We start from the raw sequence: 27,487 nt of genomic DNA on the forward strand, positions 1-27,487 counted from the left end.
AGGTACAGAACTGGAAATGGGATTGGGAATGGTGGGAAGGGCAGAGCTGGGACGTGTCTGTGGAAGCAGGGGGTTTGCCAGGAGCAGGATTTCACATCCCACATCTTCATTTCCCAGCTCAGCCCGTCTCAGAGCCAGCTCCTCCTGCTGGAATTCACCAATCCAGAGAAAAGTGCCCAAAGGCCAAGGTGCCTGCGTGGAAAACGCCCCCGTGGGCAGGCAGGGCTGGGCAGGGCAGCTCCTCCTGCCCTGCTCTGTTCTCAGTGCTGCCTGCAGAAGGGTTTGCATTCAGCTCCCCTCCCCTGGGCAGAGCACAGAGTCAGGAATCCAGCGCTGACACTGGCTGGTGTTTTGTTCCTGTGTGAATTCTGGATTGCAAGGCAAACACCTCGGAGTTCAGCATCATTCCTTCACTGTGGCAGAGGAACCCAAGCTGTAACCTTTCCCCCATCAGCTCAATAACAGAGTGCAGGGTTTGGGCTGTGCTGAGGAGGCTGGGATCTCTCACTGCCACCAGGAAAGATTTAAAACTTTGCAAAACTCACTTCTCTCCCATTTCTTCAATAAGAAACAGACAGGGCATGCATTGTTACCACGTAAGAATACCAGTGGGCAGCCCAGGTGATGTTCCCACTGGGATCAAGGGGAAATGTGTCCCTTGGTGCCCAGCTGCTGGGGGATGCTCCTGTGGCCCAGGGGCCCTGCAGGGAGCTCTGCTCCTCCTGCCAGGGGGGACAGGGAGGCTCAGTCCTTCTGCCAAGGAACAACAAACAGGAGGGGGAAACACCCCCAGGCTGGGGAGCTCAGGGGGCAAACACCCCCAGGCAGGGAAAACACCCCCAGGCTGGGGAGCTCAGGGGGGAACACCCCCAGGCTGGGGAGCTCAGGGGGCAAACACCCCCAGGCTGGGGAGCTCAGGGGGCAAACACCCCCAGGCTGGGGAGCTCAGGGGGCAAACACCCCCAGGCAGGGAAAACACCCCCAGGCTGGGGAGCTCAGGGGGAAACACCCCCAGGCAGGGAAAACACCCCCAGGCTGGGGAGCTCAGGGGGAAACACCCCCAGGCTGGGGAGCTCAGGGGGCAAACACCCCCAGGCTGGGGAGATCAGGGGGGAAACACCCCCAGGCTGGGGAGCTCAGGGGGCAAACACCCCCAGGCAGGGGAGCTCAGGGGGAAACACCCCCAGGCAGGGGAGCTCAGGGGGAAACACCCCCAGGCTGGGGAGCTCAGGGGGGAACACCCCCAGGCTGGGGAGCTCAGGGGGAAACACCCCCAGGCTGGGGAGCTCAGGGAGCAAACACCCCCAGGCAGGGAAAACACCCCCAGGCTGGGGAGCTCAGGGGGAAACACCCCCAGGCTGGGGAGCTCAGGGAGCAAACACCCCCAGGCAGGGGAGCTCAGGGGGAAACACCCCCAGGCAGGGGAGCTCAGGGGGCAAACACCCCCAGGCAAGGGAGCTCAGCCTGGGTGCTGGGAGAATTCCTCCTTGGGAATTCCTCCCTTCCCTGCAGGGGTGGAAATCCCTGGACCTGGCCCTGGGGACACGGGGCACTGGTGGCCATGGCAGTGCCAGGGACTCCGTGGGCTCAGTGGGGATTGCCAGCCTGGGCCATTCTGGGATCCAGGCCCTCAGCTGAAGTCCTTAACAGCCAGCAAAGGTTTCATTTCCCCAGGGGCTGGTGCTTTCCAAGCTGGTATTCCCAGGGGTCCTTGTGAGTGCTCACCGTTCATGGATGACCCCAGGGTGCCCACTGAGGGTTTCCTTTCCCGTCGTGGGGACAGCTGGCTGTCTCAGGGAGCTCCAGGTGTCCCATCCCTGCCCATCCCCACCCATTCCAGCTCAGGAAATGGCATTTCCCAGACAAACAGGGAGCAGGGAGCTGCTGCTGCTGCTGCTGTGGGTTTGTCAATAGTCTCCCATCCACGGCTTTGTGTTTAATAGGCTTTGATGGACTTTTCTTCCATTAATTTGTCTAATTGCCTTTCAAATCCATTTATGCGTCTGGCTCCCACGGCATCCTGTGGTAATGAGTTCCACACTTTAATTATGCACTATGTGAAAAATTACTTTCTTTCCTTTGTTTTGCACCCACTCTCTAATTATTTTCTGACAACCCTTTGTTCTTGCGTTTTGAGAAGCAACAAATAATTGTTGGCCACTTCACACTTGGGCTGCCACCGTGGTTTTCTCTGCTGCTCCTCCTGCCTCTCCTCCCTGAGCTGAGCTGGCTTCTGTGTTCTTTGGTCAGAACTTGTTCTCCCTGGCCTGGCAGGCCCTGGCACAGGTGCCCAGAGCAGCTGGGGCTGCCCCTGGATCCCTGGCAGTGCCCAAGGCCAGGCTGGACACTGGGGCTGGAGCACCTGGGACAGGGGGAGGTGTCCCTGCCATGGCAGGGGGGCACTGGGTGGCTCTGGGATCCCTCACCCCCAGCCCTCTCCCTGCTGGGGTGTTGGGGGATTTGGGGGATGTGCTGTGGGGGTTCCCAAAGCTCTCTGGGCTCCCTGAAGCCGTGGGCTGGAAGGGGCAGAGGGGATGAGCAGGGGCAGGGCAGGCAGGGAGCCCTGGGCAGGGGGAGGGCTGGATCTGGGAGTTCCCTCTGGCAGCTCCCCCTGGGGCTGGGAGCAGCCCCTCGAGGGGCTGAGGGGACACAGGTGACACCTTGGGGGTCAGTTTGGTCACCACGGGCTGGGGCTGGGGGTCTGTGCAGGGCCAGGGGCTGGGCCCACCACCCCTGAGGGTGCCTTCAGGACATTCCAGGATTCTTCCTAATCCAATCCAGCTATTTGCATAACTACCTAATTTCCAGTGTTCTATTTGCATTAGAGTACGAGAATAAATATGCATAAATAAAAGTTATGTTCAAAGAAAATGAAGCCAGCAACGATCCCTTCCCAGTGTTCCAAGGCAATTAAAAAGTTAGACACATGTATGGCTGCTTTTCCATACGAGAACTGCCTAAAAGACCTTCAAAATCTATTTAAATTCTGGCTTGTGTATTATATTAGTTCATTATAAAGCCTTTTAGTTAATTCACTTTATCCTTAAAGGCTTAAAATTCTAATTAAATTTTATATCATACCCCACATTCATTAATATATTCCTTTAAAAGCGTTTATAATTCATTGTCTTTATCACTTTCACAATTAAAAATGTTACTCTAGTCTGGATCTCGGGAACAAGCAGCAGCTGCCTCTGCCAGCAGTGCTGAAAAGGCACAGAGGAACTCATCTCACCTTCTCCTTCTGCTCCTGGGTGCCAGTCCTGCTCCCGGGGGGCAGTGACCCACCAGTCTGTCTCTTCCTGGCAGGGACACCCCTCCCCTTCCCACTCTGCCATTCCCAGCAAAACGGGGCAGTTCTCTCCTGCCTTATCAAGGGTCTCTGAAAATACAGCACTGGAAATACACACTGTGTGTCTGGGTATTTCCTGCCTGGAAAGCCAGGGAATCCCAGAATGGTTTGGGAGTGAAGGGACATTAAATCCCACCCAGTGCCACCCTGCCATGGCAGGGACACCTCCCTCTGTGCCAGGTGCTCCAGCCTGGCCTTGGGCACTGCCAGGGATCCAGGGGCAGCCCCAGCTGCTCTGGGCACCCTGTTTGTAGGTCTATTACTAACCATAACTGATATTCCAAGACTGGAGCTGAAGGGATGGTCCTGAGCCCACCTGGCCGCTCCTCCCAGGGCTCCTGGTGAGAAGGATGCAGGTGCTGGCACCCACCCTCCCTTTCAGCCTGGAATGAGTCACTCCAGAGCCTAGGGCTGTGTTTTTATCCTTCATTTTCTCCCAGATTTTGTTTGGGTTTGTTGAAGGTTTCAGCTGTCATCAACCCCTCAGTTGTATAACCCTTTTCCCAGGCTTTTTTGTTATTTTCTCCTTTGCTGCATTAGGATGCAATTATGTACTTCAGCTAATTGCCAGTTACTTAGTGTCAAAATGCATAATGTGTCTGAAATGTCCTCGCCTTCCCTGTCAGCATCCTGTGCAGAGCAGGGAACAAATACAAGCTATTACTCTTGTCAAGAATTTACCTGAAAAGATTTTTTTTTTTTTTTCCTTGCTCCATCACATTTTTGGGCTCAGCGTTGTGATTGCAGGCATTTAAAATGTATCAACTTTCTATTTACAAGTGATTAGTTCTTGAGGCAGTTTTGGTGCAGGACTTACTTGCTCAGAATTATAAATTCACATTTGGTTTGGCACGGACTTGGGGCTGATAAATCTGGAAACGTTTTTACAGGCTAATGTAACTGGACAGCAGCAAGTGCCAGAAAGCATTAGGAAAATGGAAATCTGCTTCACAGCTGAATTTACCCTCTTAGAGACACTGAATGCATTTGAATATTTTATCTCAGATACGTGTGAGGTAGTTGGGAAAAGGTTTAAATTTTAAAAGTGGCATAATTAATGGCAGAGCTAATAATGGCACACCTGGCTGAGGTGTGTTTGCTTCTAAAAAAGGAGCTTTTTCTGCTCACATTGGCAGACTGCCGGGTTTCTCTTTCAGAGCTCTTAAGTCACATCATTTTTGGCACATGAGAATTATTTTTAAAGGAAAATTAGAAAGATCCAGAGTCAGTCTGCAGGCGAGGGAATTCTGGAGGAGGGGGCCTGGAGCAACGTGAGCCCTGGAAAGGCAGTGGGGCTCCACCAGGCAGGCTTTGCTGTCTTCTCTGGAGAAGAAACACTCCCCCAGAGAAAATCTGTTTACTTCTGTGGCTTAATGAAAAATTACTGGAAATCTCCAGAATCTGGCCTTCCACTTTTTGCATCTGAGCTGCCAGTTCAGGAGAAGTTCAAGGAGCAGCCTACCTCAAACCATCAACCAAAGGAAGAGCACAGGGGAGAGATTGTGCCTCAGCCCCCCAGGCTGACCTGGGTGATGTCTGGCTGAGGAAACAATCACAGCTGTGGCTCTGCCTACAGCTCCGTGCTGGAGCTGCAGTGCAAAGGGGTTATTTATTGGAAATGCTGAGAGCAGCCTTCCCTCTCAGGAGAGCCTGGGGCTCCTCCGTGCCCAGGGGAGAGAGGGGCAGCCAGGCAGTGACTCACACACCACGCTGAGCTCTTCCTGCTGGAGGATTGTGCAATCCCACAGAACCACAAGCTCTTACCCAGTGAGCCCAGGACAGGCTCTGGTCAGGGCCAGGCCAGGAGGATTTAGTGAAAATGTTGGGAAAATTAACCCACAAACACCAGAAGTTGATGTCCCAAAAGGAGGCAGAGCAGTCCTTTGACTTTATTCCAATCAAGGCAGAGGCCATGGGGCATTCCCCTGGGTGTCCCTAATTTTTGGAGGACGCAGCCTCCTTTTTATCCCAATTTCCAGCCACATTTCCCTTCTCTCTTTCCCCATTTCTGAGGTACTGGAGAGGCTCAGACTCCCCAAACACCTGATCCCAAAGATTCCCCTCTAATGTACAACCCTCTTTTTAATTTTTAATTCTTACTGAATTCAGGGGTTTTTCCCCATTTCTGAGGTACTTGAGAGGTTCAGACTCCCCAAACACCTGATCCCAGAGATTTCCCTCTAATGTACAACCCTCCCTTTAATTTTTAATTCTTACTGAATTCAGGGGTTTTTCCCCATTTCTGAGGTACTTGAGAGGTTCAGACTCCCCAAACACCTGATCCCAAAGATTCCCCTCTAATGCACAACCCTCCCTTTAATTTTAAATTCTTACTGAGTTCAGGGTTTTTTCCCTGTTCCTGAGGTACTTGAGAGGCTCAGACTCCCCAAACACCTGATCCCAAAGATTTCCCTCTAATGTACAACCCTCCCTTTTCATTTCTAATTCTTACTCTGTTTTTCCCCATTTCTGAGGTACTTGAGAGGCTCAGACTCCCCAAACACCTGATCCCAAAGATTCCCCTCTAATGCACAACCCTCCCTTTTAATTTTTAATTCTTATGGAATTTAGGGGTTTTTCTTCCCCATTGTTTCTTTCATCTTTCAATGTCCAGATTCATTTCTCAGCAAACCTAAAGTTTATTTGTAAAAGCAAATCTCTTTTCCCACTGTCACTCAGTGGAATCCTTCCCATGGTTTCTTTTCTCTCCCAGAGCTGGCTTTATCCCCCAGCAGCCCCACAGCTGGTTTGGAAACACAAATCCACCATTCCTCTCAGCAATGACCCCAAAAGAGAAGCCCCCAGAGCCTGCTCCGTCCTGGGGGGTGTCCCTGCTCCCCCTGCTCCCCCTGCTCCCCCTGCCCCAGGCTGGCACGGCCCAGGTGTGCCAGTTCCTGCCCTCCAGTGCTGACTGTGCCCTCCCGAGCTCTTTCCCTGCCTGCTGCCCCAGTTCCCCTCAAACCAGTCTGGCTGTGTGCAGCCTGCCCCGGCTCTGGCTGTGCTCCTGTGCCTCCCCTGCACAGAGATATCGATATTTACAGAGCTGGCTGTGGAGGCTGGTCCTGCAGGAGCAGGGCAGGGCAGCTGCCGTGCAGGGACAGGGCTCTGGGAACGGAGCCAGGCTGGCTCTGCTGCTCCGTGCCACCCCTGGGCTGCCACAGGGACCCTCCGGGTGGGAACCTGAGCCGGGAGGGGCTGGGAGTGCTCAGCCTGAGGAGCAGGAGGCTCCCAGGGGGGCTGGGGGCTGCTCCCAGGGCCTGAAGGGGCTCCGGGAGGGATGGGGGACTCTGGGCTGGAGCACCCTGAGACTGACTCTGGTCCAGAGGGATGGAGAGGGACTTTGGGGCTGGTGCACCCTGGGACTGTGATCCAGAGGGATGGAGAGAGACTTTGGGGCTGGTGCACCCTGGGACTGTGATCCAGAGGGATGGAGAGAGACTTTGGGGCTGGAGCACCTGGGACTCTGCTCCAGAGGGATGAGAGGGGCTCTGATCCAGAGGGATGAGAGGGGTTCTGGGCTGGAGCACCTTGGGACTGACTCTGGTCCAGAGGGATGGGGGGAGACTTTGGGGCTGGAGCCCCTGGGACTCTGCTCCAGAGGGATGGAGAGAGACTTTGGGGCTGGAACACCCTGGGACTGGCTCTGATCCAGAGGGATGGGGGTACTCTGGGCTGGCAACACCCTGGGACTGACTGATTCAGAGGGATGGAGAGGGACTTTGGGGCTGGAGCCCCTAAAACTCTGCTCCAGAGGGATGAGAGGCACTCTGATCCAGAGGGATGAGAGGGGTTCTGGGCTGGAGCACCTTGGGACTGACTCTGATTCAGAGGGATGGAGAGAGACTTTGGGGCTGGAACCCCTGGAACTCTGATCCAGAGGGATGAGAGGGACCTCTGGGCTGGGAGCACCCTGGGAGCACCCTGGGACTCTGCTCCAGAGGGATGAGAGGGATTCTGATTCAGAGGGATAAGAGGCACTCTGCTCCAGAGGGATGAGAAGGACTCTGATCCAGAGGGATGGAGAGAGACTTTGGGGCTGGAGCCCCTGGGACTGACTCTGGTCCAGAGGGATGAGAGGGAGTCTGATCCAGAGGGATGGAGAGGGACTCTGAGGCTGGAACACCCTGGGACTCTGCTCCAGAGGGATGGAGAGGGATTCTGATCCAGGGATAAGAGGCACTCAGGTCCAGAGGAATGAGAAGGACTCTGCTCCAGAGGGATGGAGAGGGATTCTGGGGCTGGAGCACCCTGGGACTCTGCTCCAGAGGGATGAGAGGCACTCTGAGGCTGGAGCACCTGGCATGGTGGCAGTGTCCCTGCCCATGGCAGGGGTGGCACTGGCTGGGCTTTGGGGTCCCTCCCAAGGCACAGCACTCTGGATTTTGTGATTGTGGCCATCCCCATGGGACACAGCAGGGGCTGGGGCCAGCAGCCAGAGCTGCACAAATGGAGAACTGGCTGCAGATTGGGATTTTCCCAGTGGGTTTGAACAGGGGCTGGGAATCACAGGGACAACTGCTCATCCATTCCTTAGCCATGTGGGAAAAGGTTAATTGCTGAGGAAATGTGCTTTCCTCCCCATTCATATCCTGGCCTCAGAGGGAGAGCCTGGCCTCTGAGCAAATCCTTGGTAATTACCAGTACCACAATATCTGAATGTGAAATTCAACCTTCATCGTTTGCTAAAGAAGTCCAGATTCCTCCACTTGAATCTGCCTGAGGGGAGCTTGAACTGAGACAGTTTTTCCTTAATTTTTCTGAAACACCCTTTATTTAAGGGATAGGAGCTTCCTGCTCATCCAAGCTACCTCGTGAAAATGAGATGAAAGCACTCCAGCCACACTTCCCAGGCTGCATTGTGCAAATATGATCTGCACAGAGCCATTCCCTTAGGAACCAAGTCCCCAAAGCCTTTACAGTCCCAGAAACCTCCTCAGCACTTGGCTGTTCCAGCCCTGCCATCACCTGCTGGCTGGATCCTGGCTCGGCAGGAGCCTCTCAGCCATTCCACCAATTCCCCTGATTAATCTCTACAAAATACTTGCTGCACATTCAGAGCACTTCCAAGCCCACTAAATATTCACAGGATGTGCCACCCTGCTCCCTGGGGAGCCTCCTCAGCTGGGGTTTGTCACTCCTGGGCACCCTGGATGTGGGAATGCCGAGGGGTCCATGGGGCTGTGGCAGGAGGCTGCAAGGAGGAAGGGTTTGGTGCCTCAAACCAGGAGTTCTTAGGTTGTTAACTAGCAAAGAGGAAAGGTTTGGTGGCTCAAACCAGGAGTTTTAGGTGGGGCTGCTGCAAGGAGCAAGAGTTTGGTGACTCAAACCAGGAGTTTTAGGTTGTTAGCTAGCAAGGAGCAAGGTTTTGGTGCCTCAAACCAGGAGTTCTTAGGTTGTTAGCTGGCAAGGAGCAAGGGTTTGGTGCCTCAAACCAGGAGTTTTTAGGTTGTTAGCTGGCAAGGAGCAAGAGTTTGGTGGCTCAAACCAGGAGTTTTAGGTGGGGCTGCTGCAAGGGAGAAAGGTTTGGTGCCTAAATCCAGCAGTTTTAGGTTGTTAACTGGCAAGGAGAAAGGGTTTGGTGACTCAAACCAGGAGTTTTAGGTTGTTAGCTAGCAAGGAGCAAGGTTTTGGTGCCTCAAACCAGGAGTTCTTAGGTTGTTAGCTGGCAAGGAGCAAGGGTTTGGTGCCTCAAACCAGGAGTTTTAGGTTGTTAGCTGGCAAGGAGCAAGGGTTTGGTGGCTCAAACCAGGAGTTTTAGGTGGGGCTGCTGCAAGGGAGAAAGGTTTGGTGCCTAAATCCAGCAGTTTTAGGTTGTTAACTGGCAAGGAGAAAGGGTTTGGTGACTCAAACCAGGAGTTTTAGGTTGTTAACTAGCAAAGAGGAAGGGTTTGGTGACTCAAACCAGGAGTTTTAGGTTGTTAACTGGCAAGGAGAAAGGGTTTGGTGACTCAAACCAGGAGTTTTAGGTTGTTAACTAGCAAAGAGGAAGGGTTTGGTGTCTAAAGCCAGAAGTTTTAGGTGGGGCTGCTGCAAGGGGGAAAGGCTTGGTGCCTAAATCCAGGAGTTTTAGGTCGTTAACTAGCAAAGAGGAAGGGTTTGGTGGCTCAAACCAGGAGTTTTAGGTTGTTAACTAGCAAAGAGGAAGGGCTTGGTGCCTAAAGCCAGGAGTTTTAGGTTGTTAACTGGCAAGGAGGAAGGGTTTGGTGTCTAAAGCCAGGAGTTTTTGGTTGTTAGCTGTCAAGGAGAAAGGGTTTGGTGGCTCAAACCAGGAGTTTTAGGTTGTTAGCTGGCAAGGAGGAAGGGTTTGGTGACTCAAACCAGGAGTTTTAGGTTGTTAACTAGCAAAGAGGAAGGGTTTGGTGTCTAAAGCCAGGAGTTTTAGGTGGGGCTGCTGCAAGGGGGAAAGGTTTGGTGTCTAAAGCCAGGAGTTTTAGGTCAGTAGCTGGCCTTCCAGAGGGGAATGGGTCCAACAGGGTCTGGGGAGTTGCAGGAGCCCCCAGGCCCATCAGGGACTGCCAGGGAGGATGAGCAGCACCCAAGTTGTGTAAAGGGATGTGGGGAGAACCATTGCAAAGCTGGATAAGAATGAAGATAAGGATTCTCAGTGTAGCACTCCTGAATCTGAATCCTAATTGTGAATTCTGAGTGTCCTTTAAATGGAAGAAAAACACAGGCAATGGATGAGCACCAAAAAACACTGCAGAGGTTGGAAATGGCTTCTCTCATTTCTCCTCTCTGTTTGTTCTCCTTCTCTGTATTTTCTCCTCTCTCTCTGGTCCTGTCCCGTGACTTTGGTGAGGTTTTTTGCAGAGGAAAGTTTGGGAAGTGCTGGTGCTCTCTGAGAGCTGGGGAAATTGCAGTTTTAATTATTTGTCAAGGGCAGCCAGACTGTCAGAAATGTGTTACTTCATGTTTCGTAGGCTGCAATGGAAATAAATAAATGGGGCTGAGAGCTCCAGCGAGTGCCTGCCCAGTGGGCAGCAGCCCTTCAAATGCCTGGGAGCATGAGGAGGCTGGAATGTGTTCCAGCAGCACAGGGAACAATGGGAATCTCATCTGGAGCCTCGCAGCCCATTCTGTTTGCCTCCCCCCAGCTCTAATTAAGATTGACAAGGTTATCCAGAGCAGGAGAACAAATATTACAGCAACTGGAGATGTGTTGACACACGACTAAAGAACGACATGAAATTAAATTTCTAGACAGGAAATAGGAGCACAATTAAGACAAGGCTACTTGAGAAAATGCAGGGAAAATTCGTGCAGGATTCCTCGGGCTTTGAGCTCTTGGGCTACAGAATCCTGGAATGGCTTGGGCTGGAAGGGACCTCAGAGCCCACCCAGTGCCACCCCTGCCATGGCAGGGACACCTCCCACTGTGCCAGGCTGCTCCAGCCCCAGTGTCCAGCCCGGCCTTGGGCACTGCCAGGGATCCAGGGGCAGCCCCAGCTGCTCTGGGCACCCTGTGCCAGGGCCTGCCCACCCTGCCAGGAACAATTCCCAATTCCCAAAATCCCATCCATCCCTGCCCTCTGACAGTGGGAGCCATCCCCCCATGTCCCTTGTGAGCAGCCTCTCCCCATCTGTCCTGTAGCTCCTTCAGGTCCTGGAAGGCCACAGCTGGGTCTCCCTGAAGCTTCTCTTCTCCAGTTGTTGGAGGAAGGTCTTTGACACTTATTCTTGCATAAAAGTGAAATACCAGGACTGGCACAGGTGCCCAGAGCAGCTCTGGCTGGCCCTGGTCCCTGGCAGTGCCCACGGCCAGGCTGGACACTGGGACACCCTGGGACAGTGGGAGGTGTCCCTGCCATGGGAATGGGATGAGCTTTAAGGTCCTTTTCAACCCAAACTATTCCCCAATTTAATCTAAAATAAAAGCTTACAGATATTTGATGTAAATATGAATTTTCATGTGTGTTGTTGTGTGTTTTCCAGCGTGGTTTCAGTGCATGGCTCCCACCTGTTAACACACTCAGCATCCTTCCACACCTCACACAGAGATTATCAATAACCAGTAATCAATGCAGTTTACAAAAGTCTGTTCTGAAGGGAAATTGCTACATTTCAAAGGATGTGATTCTATCTCCCCCTCTCTTCTCCAGGTAAAATGAGCAGCCAGCTCACTTTGAGCATGAATTAGGAGGCTGGGTATGCTTTCTTCAAAGGGAAAACATAAAGAGAAAAGAGAATTCTCCCTGGTTGCTGCTATTAAAAAGCTGTTTATAGGTGAGGTGCTCAAGGAAAGGCTCCAGAGCAGCCCCCTGGTGCACAGGGCTGTGCAAATGCTGGAGCAGTGCAGGAAGGGGCACGGCCTGGGAAGGGACCCCGGGGGCACCGAGGGCTTTCCCAGGAGTGATAAAACCTGTTGGACACAGGCAGAGGCTGTTTGGGCAGGCAGTGAGGGGGTCTGGGGGCTCAGTGGCTGTTTAGGGGCTCCCTGTCTGAGTACTCATTGTGTGTGTGCTCAATGCTTGTGCCAGTGCTCAGTGATCCTTTAGGTGCCCAGGGATTATTTCAGTGCTCAGTGTTTAGGTGCCCAAGGATTATTTAGGTGCTCAGTGTTTAGGTGCTCAGTGTTTTTGTGTGTGCTCAATGTTTGTTTAAGTGCTCAATGATTGTTTAGGTGCTCAGTGTTTGTTTGTGAGCTCAATATTTGTTTAAGTACTCAATGATTGTTTAGGTGCTCAAGGAATTTTTATGTGCTCAATATTTGGGTGTTTAGGTGCTCAGTGCTGGTGTGCTCAATGTTTGTTTAAGTGTTCAATGATTGTTTAGGTGCCCAAGGATTATTTCAGTGCTCAGTGTTTAGGTGCCCAAGGATTATTTAAGTGCTCAATGATTGTTTAGGTGTCCAAGGATTATTTAGGTGCTCAGTGTTTAGGTGCTCAGTGTTTTTGTGTGTGCTCAATGTTTGTTTCAGTGCTCAATGATTGTTTAGGTGCTCAAGGAATTTTTATGTGCTCAATATTTGGGTGTTTAGGTGCTCAGTGCTGGCGTGCTCAATATTTGTTTAAGTGCTCAATGATTGTTTAGGTGCCCAAGGATTATTTCAGTGCTCAGTGTTTAGGTGCCCAAGGATTATTGAAGTGCTCAATGATTGTTTAGGTGCCCAAGGATTATTTAAGTGTTCAATGATTGTTTAGGTGCTCAGTGTTTGTTTGTGAGCTCAATATTTGTTTAAGTACTCAATGATTGTATAGGTGCTCAAGGAATTTTTATGTGCTCAATATTTGGGTGTTTAGGTGCTCAGTGCTGGTGTGCTCAATGTTTGTTTAAGTGTTCAATGATTGTTTAAGTGCCCAAGGATTATTTAAGTGTTCAATGATTGTTTAGGTGCCCAAGGATTATTTAAGTGCTCGGTCTTTAGGTGCTCAATGTTAAAGTGCACAATATTTAAGAGACCAATGTTTGTTTAGGTGTTCTCTGTTTAGGTGCTGAATGTTTGGGTGCTAGGTGTTTGTTTAAGTGCTCAATGATCATTTAGGTGCTCAACGTTTAGGTGCTCAGTGTTTCTTTAGGTGCTCATTAATTGTTTCAGTGCTCAGTGATTGTTTAGGTGCTCATTGATTGTTTCAGTGCTCAGTGTTTCTTTAGGTGCTCATTGATTGTTTCAGTGCTCAGGGATTGTTTAGGTGATCACTGATTGTTTCAGTGGTCAATGACTGTTTAAGTGCTCCATATGTAAGTGCCCAGTGTTTGCATAGGTGCTCAATGTTTAGGTGCTCACCGTTGGGGTGTTCAACATTGTTTAAGTGCTCAGTGTTTCTTTAGGTGCTCATTGATTGTTTCAGTGCTCAGGGATTGTTTAGGTGCTCATTGATTGTTTCAGTGCTCAGTGTTTCTTTAGGTGCTCATTAATTGTTTCAGTGCTCAGTGTTTCTTTAGGTGCTCATTAATTGTTTCAGTGTTCAGTGATTGTTTAGGTGCTCACTGATAGTTTCAGTGGTCAATGATTTAAGTGCTCCATATGTAAGTGCCTAGTGTTTGCATTGGTGCTCAATGTTTGGGTGCTCACCGTTGGGGTGTTCAACATTGTTTAAGTGCTCAGTGTTTAAGTGCTCAATGATTTTTAGGTGCTCAGTGCTTAAGTGCTCAGTGTTAGTTTGGGTGTTCAGTGACTGTTCAGGTGCTCAATAACTGTTTAAGCGCTCAGTGTTTGGGTGCTCAGTGTTTGTTTGGGTGCTCAGTGTTTGTTTGGGTGCTCAGTGTTTGTTTGGGTGCTCGCTGTTGGGTGTTCAATGATTGTTTAAGTGCTCCATGTTTGCTTAGCCGCTCAAGGATTTTTTCAGTGCTCAGGGTTTGTTTAGGTGCTCAGTGGTTGTTTGGGTTTTCAGTGTTTAAGTGCCAATGTTAGTTTGGGTGTTCAATGATTGTTTAACTGCTCCATGTTCAAGTGCTCAGTGTTAGTTTGGGTGTTTAAGGATTGTGTAAGTGACTGTTTAAGTGCTCAGCGTTAGTTTGGGTGTTTAAGGATTGTTTAAGTGACTGTTTAAGTGCTCAGTGTTAGTTTGGGTGTTTAAGAATTGGTTAAGTGACTGTTTAGGTGGTCAGTGTTAGTTTGGGTGTTTAAAGATTGTGTAAGTGACTGTTTAAGTGCTCAGTGTTAGTTTGGGTGTTTAAGGATTGTGTAAGTGTTTAAGTGCTCAGTGTTAGTTTGGGTGTTTAAGGATTGTGTAAGTGACTGTTTAGGTGCTCAGTGTTAGTTTGGGTGTTCAAGGATTGTGTGACTGTTTAGGTGCTCAGTGTTAGTTTGGGTGTTTAAGGATTGTTTAAGTGACTGTTTAAGTGCTCAGCGTTAGTTTGGGTGGTCAGTCAGGACTGTTCCCTTGGAAAGGCAATTGGTGAAGGTTTCTTTGGGTAATCCAGGAATGTTTGTTTGGGTTGTGCAATCAGGGATTGTTTGGGTTGTCCAGGAATGTTTTTGGGTTGTCCATTTGGTGTTTGTTTGGGTTGTCCAGGAATGTTTTTGGGTTGTCCATTTGGTGTTTGTTTGGGTTGTTCAGGAATGGATTTTTGGTTGTGCAATGGTGTTTGTTTGGGTTTTCCAGGAATGGATTTTTGGGTTGTCCAGTTGGTGTTTGGGTTTTCCAGGAATGGATTTTTGGGTTGTCCAATTGGTGTTTGTTTGTTTGGATTGTCCAGGAATGGATTTTTGGGTTGTCCAGTCGGTATTTGTTTGTTTGGGTAGTCCAGGAATGGGTTTTTCTGATTGCAAATTGGGTTTTGTTTGTTTGGGTTGTGGGTGGAATGTTGCTTGGGAAGGTCGTTCCTCCTTCCCTGAGTGCACCATCCCCTGAGCCCCCCAAGCCCCCCGTGCTGGGAATTGCCATTTGTCTCAGGCAGCAGTGGGGGTGTTTAATATTAGTCAGAGGAAACTGAAACTCCCCCTTTGGGTCCCTTCTCCTCGAAAGGCTGGCCTGGGAGACTCTCGAGGTTGCTCGGAGTGTGGGCTGAGGTTTCTGGTTTGAGGGGCTCAGGGCAGTGCTGGGACACAGAGGCACCCCCTGCCTGAGCCCTGGCCCTGCCTGGTGGGCAGGGAGAGCTCGGTGAGCTGCTCCCCTCTGTGGGCACTGCTCTGCAGGTCTGGGCTGGAATCCTGCCCTTGCCCTGGAGCTCCCTGGGCCGTGCTCTCCTCCCCAAGGTACAGCTCCTTTCCTGCTGCACCAGGTGCTGTGAGGAGCAGTGGTGGCAGGGGAAGGACAGTGCCAGCCTGGGACCCTGCTCCATCCATCCATCCCTGGGACCCTTCTCCATCCATCCATCCATCCATCCATCCATCCATCCATCCATCCATCCATCCCTGGGACCCCTCCCCACCCAGCCCCAGGACCCCTCCCCAGTGCTGCCCTGCTGGGCTGGCCCAGGGGGGCTCCATCCCTCCTTCCCAGCAGGATCTGCCCCCCGGGAGCTGTTCAATAGCGTTGTTAATAATGCATTAGTCTGGAGCAAGCAGCTGGGAGGTTCATCCAAAATCTGACTGCTGCTGGCAAACACAGCCCGAGCCATCTGTGCCAAGGCCCTGTATTTACATCATCCATCCACAACCAGTTCCTGCTCTTGTAAATCAAGAGATCATTGTGATTCTCCTGAAAGATTCCTTGTGGTGAAAGACTGCAGCACAATTAAATTTGCCTTCTTTTATTATTTATCACTAATATTCCAACCCGGGGTATATCAACAAAGTAAATGTTCCGGGAGATAAGCCCAGATGAAGTCATGGATCAGCCCTGGTGGAAGGGAGACAAATGGAGTCATTCAGTCATGAGTTTGGGCAGCAATTCTATTGCATGAGAGCCTCTGGTGTTTTGAAATTTTGTTTTCATTCTGCCGGGGGCTGGAGATTGCTCCTGAAACATTCTGGCAAAAATGAAAGTGCAAAAAAGCAGAACTGTGTGCCAGCAGCACTGTGTGAGATAGATTGTCATCTAGTGACCTGCTGGGGGGACACTTGTGGGGAATGTGCTGTGCCTGCCAGAGAGCAGAGGTGTGCCACAGATCACCCTGCTCTGGAGCAGGAGCCAGCCTGCTGCCAGAGCCCTGGGGCAGAGCTGCTCCTGCCCGGCCTGGGGCTGATTTCCATCTGCTGGAGGGGCAGCAGGGGGGTCCCAGGCTCACACTGCTGGGGAGAGGCTGCTGCCCCCCAGGGAGGTGGGGTTGTACACACCAAGGCCTCCCACAGCTCCAGAACCTCTCCAGAACATCCTCCGGGAGCGGTGACACAGCGGTGCCTGCGCCCCCTGCATGGGAGGGTTTGGGTGGGACTGGGACTCCTCTGGGCTCTTTTCAGCCGCCTTTGGAGGTTTCTGCTCCAGGAGCTGCTTGGTCAGACGTGAGGTACCTCTGGGGCTGGTTATTTATTTATAAACCTGCTGTCTCTGCTATAAAAAGCTTTGCAATAGCCCGGTAATAAATGCATTCATCACCACATCTGCTGTAATCACTGCAGCTCCTGAGCTGCTATTTGGCTCTCATTAGCTGCAACTCCCATTCACCTATAATTTTGGAGAACACACAATTATGTGTTATCACTCCTTCAAGTGATTACTACACTGGATGTTTTTAAGATAATGGCGTGGAACACGCCGTGATGAATTGCACCTCTCCAGGTAGTTTTGTTTCTGTCATTAACTCTATTATTTTATTTAAAGCAGCCTGGAGGAGCTGTGGGGCAGGGCTGGCATCGCCTGCTTGGGGAAGGGTCCCAGGTCAAGGCTGATCCAATAAAGGATCATTAATTGTGGCCCAGCACACAATTATCTCCCTCCTGCCTGTCCTCCCCACTCACACTGCAGATATTATTATGAGGAGATTGAAACCCCAACCTGTTTGCACCTGGAAAGGTCCTTTTTTCATTAAGCTTCGATAGTGAAAAAAGCCCTTTCAGGGAGAACATGGGGAAGAACAGGAATACTGAGAAATCCCCGGAGCCTGGGCAGCAGCAGCCTGGGAGAGAAGAGGTGAGAGGAGCCCAGCTCTGCTGAGGAGCAGGAGCAGCCACAGCTCTGCCTGCAGCTGGGCTGGCACTGCTGAGACCCCACCTCAAATCCTGGGTCCAGCGCTGGGCCCCTCTCACCAAACCTGACCCCGAGGGGCTGGAGAGTGTCCAGGGCAGGGAACGGAGCTGGGAAGGGGCTGGAGAGTCCCTGAGGGAGCTGGGAAGGGGCTGGAGAGTCCCTGAGGAGCTGGGAAGGGCTGGAGAGTCCCTGAGGGAGCTGGGAAGGGGCTGGAGGGAATTGTTTCCTTACTGCTCTGCATTGGCAGTGTCTTCTTTGTAATCTCTGGAAGTCAGGGATTCTCTACCACAAATCTCCAGGAACTGATACATATCAAAAGCAGCAGCCAGACCCTTTTTAGTATTTCAAGCAAGGTGATGAGTTTGGGAGTTGCTCTCTGAAGCTGAAGCCAAGGCTCTCACACCAGCAGTGGTGGGATATTATTGCTGAGCCTTCAAACAGAAAATAATACGGGATCCCATGAAGGAAGTGATTAATGGCTAAACATTCTGAGCTTCACACGGCAGTGTTTTGTCCATTTTAGTATGAAAATACATCTGTGGAAGAGGGGGGATATTTTTGTGTCATTCAAACCAGATTAATTTATTGCAGTTGTGGCAGCAGGAGTTTGTTTCTCTGTCCTTGCCATGGGGAAAAATCCATTTCCTGGTGGCAGGAGGGAAACACCCACTAAGGGCATGGCTGGGGTGGTGTACCAGGAAACCCCTGGGAATTGGGAACCCCTGGGAATTGGGGGCCCCTGGGAATTGGGGGCCCCTGGGAATGTGGGAGTCCCTGGGAAGTGGGAACCCCTGGGAATGTGGGAACCCCTGGGAATGTGGGAACCCCTGGGAATTGGGAACTCCTGGGAATTGGGAGCCCCTGGGAATGTGGGAACCCCTGGGAATGTGGGAACCCCTGGGAATGTGGGAGCCCCTGGGAATGTGGGAGCCCCTGGGAATGTGGGAACTCCTGGGAATTGGGAACCCTGGGAATGTGGGAGTCCCTGGGAATGTGGGAATGCCTGGGAATGTGGGAACCCTGGGAATGTGGGAACTCCTGGGAATTGGGAACCCTGGGAATGTGGGAACTCCTGGGAATGTGAGAACTCCTGGGAATGTGAGAACTCCTGGGAATGTGGGAACTCCTGGGAATGTGGGAACCCTGGGAATGTGGGAACCCTGGGAATGTGGGAACTCCTGGGAATTGGGAACCCTGGGAATTGGGAACCCTGGGAATGTGGGAACCCTGGGAATGTGGGAACTCCTGGGAATTGGGAACCCCTGGGAATTGGGAACCCTGGGAATGTGGGAACTCCTGGGAATTGGGAACCCCTGGGAATTGGGAACCCCTGGGAATGCGGGAACCCTGGGAATGTGGGAACCCCTGGGAATGTGGGAGCCCCTGGGAATGTGGGAACCCCTGGGAATGTGGGAACTCCTGGGAATTGGGAACCCTGGGAATGTGGGAGTCCCTGGGAATGTGGGAATGCCTGGGAATGTGGAAGCCCCTGGGAATGTGGGAACCCCTGGGAATGCGGGAACCCTGGGAATGTGGAACCCCTGGGAATGTGGGAAACCCCTGGGAATGTGGGAAACCCCTGGGAATTGGGAACCCCTGGGAATGTGGGAACTCCTGGGAATGTGGGAACCCCTGGGAATGTGGGAACCCCTGGGAATGCAGGAACCCTGGGAATGTGGGAACTCCTGGGAATTGGGAACCCTGGGAATTGGGAACCCTGGGAATGTGGGAACTCCTGGTTTGGATGGGCTGGCCAGTGCTGAGGGTGGAACCACAAAGATTAAAGGTCAGGTGGCATCAGCTGTAGGGAAAACTGCATTTCAAATCCTGCAGAGGAACAAACACTTCTGCTCCTAATTACCAATATTGGGCTGGTTCTCTGCTTGGAGAGGTTCAGACTGAGGGGTTAATCCCTGGTGATCTGCAGACAGATTTCCCGGGGCATCTCAAGGCAGATGGGATCATGAGCCCAGCAGCTGGAGATGCCCAGTGTCCTGTGTCCTGTGCTGGTGTCCCCTGTCCCACCCAGGGAATCTGAGCAATCCCTGGGCTCTGGGAGCAGTGCTGCAGGAGCAGGGGGAGATAATGATGCTAATTACTCAGGAGCAGAATTACGGGCTTGGGGCTGCAGCCAGTATGAGAAAGTGAATTCTGAACACAAAAGCAAAATTATCAATAACATAAATAAATTTAAACTGAAGGGGGCAGGGTTAGACTGGAGATTAGGGACAGATCCTTCCCTGGCAGGGTGGGCAGGCCCTGGCACAGGTGCCCAGAGCAGCTGGGGCTGCCCCTGGATCCCTGGCAGTGCCCAAGGCCAGGCTGGGCACTGGGACAGTGGGAGGTGTCCCTGCCGTGGCAGGGGTGGCTCTGAGGTCCTTCCCAACCCAAACCCTTGCAGAAATCTGAGATTTTTCTCCTCCCAAGCACTGCCCAGGCACCCTCCAGCTTCAGCCCAGGCCCCTTGGACACAGGATCTCCCCATTCCTGGGATTTCTGGAGCAGGACCAGGCTGGGGAACATTCCAGGCCGTTCCAGGCAATTCCAGGCAGTTCCAGGCAATCCCAGGCAATTCCAGGCCATTCCAGGCAGTTCCAGGCCATTCCAGGCCATTCCAGGCAGTTCCAGGCCATTCCAGGCCATTCCAGGCCATTCCAGGCAGTTCCAGGCCATTCCAGGCCATTCCAGGACATTCCAGGCAGTTCCAGGCAGTTCCAGGCCATTCCAGGAAATTCCAGGCAGTTCCAGGGAGTTCCAGGCAGTTCCAGGCAATTCCAGGTCATTCCAGGCAATCCCAGGCAATTCCAGGCAGTTCCAGGCCATTCCAGGCAGTTCCAGGCCATTCCAGGCCGTTCCAGGCAGTTCCAGGCCATTCCAGGCAGTTCCAGGCCATTCCAGGCCATTCCAGGCAGTTCCAGGCCATTCCAGGCCATTCCAGGCCGTTCCAGGCCATTCCAGGCAGTTCCAGGCCATTCCAGGACATTCCAGGCAGTTCCAGGCAGTTCCAGGCCATTCCAGGCCATTCCAGGCCATTCCAGGTCATTCCAGGCAGTTCCAGGCCATTCCAGGCCATTCCAGGCAGTTCCTGTCCTTCAGGGCAGCCAGGTGGGACCCCAGCCCGTGGAAGCTGCTGGAGCAGAGCCCCTGTGCAGTTTTAATTAAGCAAGTGGAAAAGCTGTTTTTTACAAAGATTAATGGATCTCTGTTTTAATTATGGTGGAATAATAGACTAGAGAGCTGGGAAAGTGGGAGGCATTAAAAAAAGAGGATTAAAAACTTGGGGGAAGCTGGGTGAGACTATATTTTTCCATACTTACAAATTACAGAAGATCATCCCCATTAATAATGATTGGAAAAATAATAAAGTGCCCTCAGCCGTGTACGACAGTTAACATTAAAATCTATTTTTTATGCTTGTTGTGTGAGGAATTTCTCATTACAATCATCAGTTAAAAAAGAAACTATGCTTTTTTCCAATCTTCCAAATTTAAATATAGACGAATTCTCTGCTGAGTTCAGCTATGGTTTCATCAATACTTTTCCAAGCCATGGCAAGGTAAAAAGAGCAAAAGTCACTTTTACTTAATGACTGTTATGCTTACTTTAGTTGTGCTGCAGTGTTAATATTAATTGCTAAAAATAATTGGTTCTATGCATAGATTTTGAAAATTACATTGCAGGAAATGCTGCTGGGATGTGCTAGTATAAACAGAATTTAGGAAAAGAGAGGAAAGGGGAAAAGCAAGGGAAGGCCTCTGGTGTTTGCAGTTTTTGCTGTTGGTCATCCTGTTAATGAATGATTTCCTGGGGATTGCTGTAGGAAGGATTTTATTGTTATTGTTTTTGTTAAAGCTGCTCATGCTCTGCTGGAAGCCCTGCCCTGCCACAGTGGCACACAAACCCTGTGTGGAAAGGCTGCTCTTCCACAGGGAATTGTAAAGGTTTGGGGGAAAGGAAAGCCTTCCCTTAAACGGTAAAAAACCCTGGATTTCCCTTATTTCTGCTCCCCCCAGAAACGCAGTGCGGGCTGTGCTGGCTGGGGCTCGGTGGGAGGAGGTGTGCTCTGTGTCCTGCAGGAGAGCTCTGGGCAGGGACGGGGGCTCCAGGGCCAGGAGGGGATTTGCAAACAGCAAGGGATTAAATCTGTGAGCTTGGAAAGCATTTCTGAGATGAATCACTTGATTGCTGCTTCCGTGGGGTAAATCCGTGCTTTATCCACCACATCCCGCGGGGGTGCTGGGAAAGCACAGGATACTGGCTGCTGCTGGAGCTGGAAACCACCCTGCTGGGGGCTCAGCACAACTGGGCAGCAGCTCCAGAGCAGCTCTGAGCCACAGAGCCCTGGGTGCTCCAGGAGCCCTGGGTGCTCCAGGAGCTGTGGGTGCTGCAGGAGCCGTGGGTGCTCCAGGAGCCGTGGGTGCTCCAGGAGCTGTGGGTGCTCCAGGAGCTGTGGGTGTTCCAGGAGCCGTGGGTGCTGCAGGAGCTGTGGGTGCTCCAGGAGCTGTGGGGGCCCCAGGAGCTGTGGGTGTTCCAGGAGCCGTGGGTGCTGCAGGAGCTGTGGGTGCTCCAGGAGCCGTGGGTGTTCCAGGAGCTGTGGGTGATCCAGGAGCTGTGGGTGCTGCAGGAGCTGTGGGTGCTCCAGGACGTGTGGGTGCTCCAGGAGCTGTGGGTGCTGCAGGAGCTGTGGGTGATCCAGGAGCTGTGGGTGCTGCAGGAGCTATGGGTTCTCCAGGAGCTGTGGGTGCTCCAGGAGCCGTGGGTGCTCCAGGAGCTGTGGGTGCTGCAGGAGCTGTGGGTGCTGCAGGAGCCGTGGGTGCTCCAGGAGCCGTGGGTGCTGCAGGAGCTGTGGGTGTTCCAGGAGCTGTGGGTGCTCCAGGAGCCATGGGTGTTCCAGGAGCTGTGGATTCTCCAGGATCTGTGGGTTCTCCAGGAGCTGTGGGTGCTGCAGGAGCTGTGGGTGTTCCAGGAGCTGTGGGTGCTCCAGGAGCTGTGGGCTCTCCAGGAGCCCTGGGTGCTCCAGGAGCTGTGGGTGTTCCAGGAGCTGTGGGTGCTCCAGGACGTGTGGGGGTTCCAGGACATGTGGGTGCTCCAGGAGCTGTGGGTGCTTCAGGAGCTGTGGGTTCTCCAGGAGCCGTGGGTGCTGCAGGAGCTGTGGGTGCTCCAGGAGTTGTGGGTTCTCCAGGAGCTGTGGGTGTTCCAGGAGTCCTGGGTGCTCCAGGAGCTGTGGGTGCTCCAGGAGCTGTGGGTGCTCCAGGAGCTGTGGGCTCTCCAGGAGCCCTGGGTGCTCCAGGACGTGTGGGTGCTCCAGGAGCCGTGGGTGCTGCAGGAGCCGTGGGTGTTCCAGGAGCTGTGGATTCTCCAGGAGCTGTGGGTGCTCCAGGACATGTGGGTGCTGCAGGAGCCCTGGGTGCTCCAGGAGCTGTGGGTGCTGCAGGAGCTGTGGGTGCTCCAGGAGCTGTGGGCTCTCCAGGATCTGTGGGCTCTCCAGGAGCCCTGGGTGCTCCAGGAGCCCTGGGTGCTCCAGGAGCCCTGGGTGCTGCAGGAGCCCTGGGTGCTCCAGGAGCTGTGGGTGCTGCAGGAGCTGTGGGTGCTGCAGGAGCTGTGGGTTCTCCAGGAGCTGTGGGTGCTCCAGGAGCTGTGGGGGCTCCAGGAGCGAGCCCTGGGTGCCCCAGGAGCTGTGGGTGTTCCAGGTGCTGTGGGCTCTCCAGGAGCTGGTCTGGGGGTGTCCTAGGGTGGATGGCCTTGGGAAGGACCTCCAAGCCCAGCCCATCCCACCCTGAGATCTTGGAGGTCTTTTCCAGCCCCAGTGATTCTGTGAATTCTTTTCTGATATTTTTTTCTGGTGAGCCATGCAGAGAGCAGGGAGTTGGTGGAGCAGGGTTTTTGTGCTGGGAGAGGAGGAGGAGGAGGAGGCTGCTTTTCCCTCCTTGGGGAAGAATTCACAGTGCTAAGGCTTCCTTCCAAGGTTTGGACGTGTGAGCGTGAATAAACAGTGGGAGAGTGAAGTTAATGAAGTGGTAAATGCTCACTGAACCACGGGCTAGCTGCAGAAATGCTGATTTGTAAATCCTGTAGTCCTGAGTGGTTTGGGGTGGGGGGACCTTAGATCTGCTGTCACTGCAGCCCAGCCCCGGGCAGGGACAGCTCCCTGAGCCCAGGCTGCTCAGCTGTGTTGCATGGACTGCATCCAGCTGCTGCAGAAAGCAGTGGGAAAGGAACACGTGCTAGAAAACCTCCGTGAATTGGGGCTTTCTCTGCCTCTCCCACCCTGCTGTTCGTTAGAATCGAGTTCAAAATGTTCTCAGGACTTTGAAAGAGGCTCCTTGCTTTCCCTGGATGGGACCAGACCCTACACAACTCCTCCTGCAGGGATCCCAACCTCAAAGTGCCACTTCCCGGTGGCATCCCAATTCTCTGCTCTGTAAATGGGGATATTTTATCCCTGAGAACCCTTTCAGATTTAGTGTTGAGATCATTAATTAAATGAATGGTTATTCTCCTGCTTTGTTTCTGAACCATTTCAGCCTGATGTTTCCAGTTCCTTATTCCTGAATGGAATGTCATTTTCTACTTAAACAATGCTGCCAGATGCTTAAGCCACCAAATCACCATTTTCTCCCTCCAGTTTCTCTGGTTGTGCTATTTTAATGTTTCATCAAAGGGATGAGCTCTATTGCATTCCCTTCTTCTCTTGGATTTCCTTCATGTAGAAAGCTCTTTATGAAATAAAAATGGCCCATTAGTCTGTTGCACTTTGTATTATCCTCCTTCCTACCTTCCTTCAGCTTTTAAAACTGTTTCAAAGCCTTAAATTCCAAGGTGGGCATGAGGGTGAGTCTAAAATTTGCCTAATTCATTCTCCACATTTCCCAAAGAGTCGTTAACTTGTGGAGAGAAATGCAATTTCCCGGTGCCACAGCATCACTTCCCGATGGCTCCTGGCTCTGCAGCTCCCTGCTCTCAGCCCCGAGCCCCTGCAGCTTTTCCTGAGCCTCTTTTTCCCCTGGCTGCTCTGCCTTTTCCCACGTGCTGCCTCTGGAAAACGGAGCACGGTGCTCTTGAGCCAGGCTTAGACATCCTCCACCCCTCAGGCAGGCTCAGGCTCCTCCTGCAGCCCGTGGAATAAAGCTGCTCCTAACTCTCCTCCCTGTCCTGGGAACCCCTCACTGCAGCCCCCCAGGGAGAGGAGCTCCCAGGATGGAATGAAGGGATGATGGGATGGGATAATGGGATAATGGGATGGGATAATGGGATGGGATAATGGGATGGGATAATGGGATGGGCTGCCAGGTCCCTTCCCACCTGGCACTGGGAGGTTCTGGGGTTCTGTGCACCCTCTGAAAAGAAGCTGGTTTGGGTTCTCTGATGTCCAGACAGTTTTTCCTGGAAAAGTCCCTTGGTTGCTGAGCTCAGCAGCACGAGGGGGCTGTGCCTCAGAACGGGGCAGGAATTTTCCGTGGAGCACAGGCTGCTGCTGACCCTCTGGGCTGAGGCTGCAGGACAAAGGGCTGAGAAACAACTGAGGCTTTCCTCGCAGCACTCCAGGAGGAGAGCAGGGCAGGAAGAACAGGGCAGACAGACACACCTGTGGCTCCTGTGCTTGAGCTGGGCTTTGGGGGTCAGGCTGGCTCTGAGTTACCAAGCCATTCCTGGTGAGAGCTCAGCCCTGGCAAACCCCAGCCGTGCTCAGCCCGAGCGCAGCCGCCAGCGGCGCCGCGCAGCCCCCAGCCCCACGCTCAGGGTTTCCCTTTTCCCCAGGTGTTACCTGGAAGATGGAGCCTCCAAGGGGGCCTGGCTGAACCGCTCCAGCATCATCTTCGCGGGCAGCGACAAGTGGTCGGTGGACCCGCGCGTGTCCATCGCCACGGCCAACCGCAGGGAGTACAGCCTGCAGATCCAGGACGTGGACGTGACGGATGATGGCCCCTACACCTGCTCCGTGCAGACCCAGCACACGCCCAGGACCATGCAGGTGCACCTCACCGTGCAAGGTAGGCCGGCACAGCCCTGCAGTTGTGGGCTTTTGGGGGGGTTTTGTTGGTTTTGGGGTTTTTTTCAATTAATTACCTTGTTATACTATATTGTTCTATATTATGTTACACTGTATTGCATTACATCTAAACTGAGTCTGCCAAGCACTCAGCTCTGCACACACTGCACAGGATCCTGTGACTGTCAGCCCACAGTCCCCACACACACACACACACCTGGCCCTGACAGGCCAAGGACCCAAAACACCAACACTCTGGGTAAACAATCTCCATACTGCATTCTACTGTGGCACAGCACAGGCACAGCAAATGAGATAAGAATTGTTTTTCCTTTCTCTGAGGTTCAGAGAATGTGAAACCCAGAAATATTCTTGGGAAGAATTGTGCCTTGCTTTTCTCTGTGAGGAGAAATGTGGCGACATGGCATGGCAAACTGCAACCCCTTCAGAGTCCCTTTCCTTTTTCCTTTCCTTTTTCCTTTCCTTTTTCCTTTCCTTTTTCCTCTCCTTTTTCCTCTCCTTTTTCCTCTCCTCTCCTCTCCTCTCCTCTCCTCTCCTCTCCTCTCCTCTCCTCTCCTCTCCTCTCCTCTCCTCTCCTCTCCTCTCCTTCTCCTTCTCCTTCTCCTTCTCCTTCTCCTTCTCCTTCTCCTTCTCCTTCTCCTTCTCCTTCTCCTTCTCCTTCTCCTTCTCCTTCTCCTTCTCCTTCTCCTTTCCCTTCCCTTAACTGCAGAGCTCTGGTGTCACTTTTCACATGGATTTAATATTTATTGTATTGTTCCAGGGTGAACAATTCTTGGTTTTGATTGTCTTCCTAATAATTAATGCCCCCATGCAAGGGCTAAAAAAACAAGTTGGAAATTAATTGCGTGTATAAAATACATCAACAGGAGCTTAAAATTAATTAGGCTAACTACCAGCATATAGAGAAATAATAACTCAATAGTTAAAAATATGCATAATTATTAAGCAATTGCATTTATATCTTCAGAAATGCAAAGTATAACCTAAGGCTTTAACTTATTAGTCTTTGGTGCAATCATCATTAACATTTTCTTTTGCATTTTTATGAGTAATAAAGCAATGAATACAGAGGAGAAGAATTGAACTGGCAATCCCTATTAATCCATGTGGCACATGGAAATCCCTTGGAAACAATGGGGTGAGCCACCTCCCACAGCAGCTGTCCTTAGGCACGGGGATCCTGCAGGAATCCTGCAGGAATGTTGGGCTGGAGCTCTGAGCTCGGCGTGGGTGCTTTACTAAAATATCGTGGAGTCATTTTTGTGACCCTGGTGAGAGGGCTCAGGATGCTCAGGCTCGGTCTGGGGCACGTGCAGGGACACAGGGACAGGGACAGGAGGAGAGGGAACAGCCTCAGGCTGGGCCAGGGCAGCTCAGGGTGGGCACAGCAGGAATTTCCCCATGGAAAGGGGCTCAGGGACTGGCACTGCCCAGGGAGGGCTGGAGTGCCCATCCCTGCAGGTGTGCCAGGAGCCTCTGCCCTGCCCCTCTCAGAGCCCCCAGACCCAGGGGGCTTTGCCCACTGCCCACAGGGATCTCTGCAGAGCTGAGGGGGGGTTTGGGCTCCCAAATCCCTGCCCCAAAGCCAGCACAGCACCTGGAGGACACCGGCAGGTACGGGCTTGGTCAGTGCTGCTCACTGCAGTTACTCCTTTTGTAGCAGGGAAATTAACTGAGGTGTCTGATGAAAAAGAAAATAGAACTCGTGTCTTCAGCCCACATTTACATCTGTGAAGGAAAACCACATGAAAGAGAGGAAGATAACCAGGTTAACTTAATTTCAGTGACCTTATTAAAAAGAAGGGAGAATTCTGAAATAATTAATTGAAAGTTTCAATGGCAGCAGTTTGTAATCAATTCGATCTCCCTCAGTGCCAGATGCTGGATCTGCAAAGTCACGAGCTGCAGATGATTTAAAAATCAGATGTTTGTCACAGCAAGGCAAAAACCCAAATTTCCCCTGGCCACACTCTGCTGCTCACAATTTTTCTCCAAAAGGTTCTGCTTTCTGCCAGCTCCAGTCTGACATTTATTCTGCCAAAGCCAAAACTGCCCTCGAGCTGTTTTCCCTCAGTGTGCCAAGGGCTGCAGCCACCTCGGCCAGGGTCCCTGGGAGGGGTCGGGGCTGGGGGACAGCCCCAGTGTCCCTGTCCCTCGGGGGGTGACAGAGGCTCCTGCACTGGGCACGCTGGGGCCAGGGGAGTGCAGGACACGGGGCAGGGCTCAGACAGACCCCAGCCCCAAAAGGGACACAGAGCAGGGCTCAGAGGGACCCCAGCCCCAAACAGGGACACGGGGCAGGGCTCAGAGGGACCCCAGCCCCAAAAGGGACACAGAGCAGGGCTCAGAGGGACCCCAGCCCCAAAAGAGACACAGAGCAGGGCTCAGAGGGACCCCAGCCCCAAAAGGGACACAGAGCAGGGCTCAGAGGGACCCCAGCCCCAAAAGGGACACAGAGCAGGGCTCAGAGGGACCCCAGCCCCAAAAGGGACACAGAGCAGGGCTCAGAGAGACCCCAGCCCCAAAAGGGTCACAGAACAGGGCTCAGATAGACCCCAGCCCCAAAAGGGACAGCAGGGACATGGGGCAGGGCTCAGAGGGACCCCAGCCCCA

General features: G+C 52.5%; 1 protein-coding gene across 2 annotated transcripts in view; it reads left to right on the plus strand.

Annotated features, from left to right (window-relative positions):
* Positions 1-27,487, plus strand: part of NEGR1 (neuronal growth regulator 1) — a 196,562-nt gene that overhangs the window by 62,249 nt on the left and 106,826 nt on the right. For both annotated transcript variants that reach the window (XM_059853533.1, XM_059853534.1), the window contains exon 2: positions 24,622-24,854. In XM_059853533.1, the coding sequence (XP_059709516.1) occupies positions 24,622-24,854 (233 nt within the window). The remainder of the gene's footprint in view (positions 1-24,621; positions 24,855-27,487) is intronic.

This window comes from Haemorhous mexicanus, chromosome 9 (assembly GCF_027477595.1).
Source record: "Haemorhous mexicanus isolate bHaeMex1 chromosome 9, bHaeMex1.pri, whole genome shotgun sequence".
NCBI classification, from domain to species: Eukaryota; Metazoa; Chordata; class Aves; order Passeriformes; family Fringillidae; genus Haemorhous; species Haemorhous mexicanus.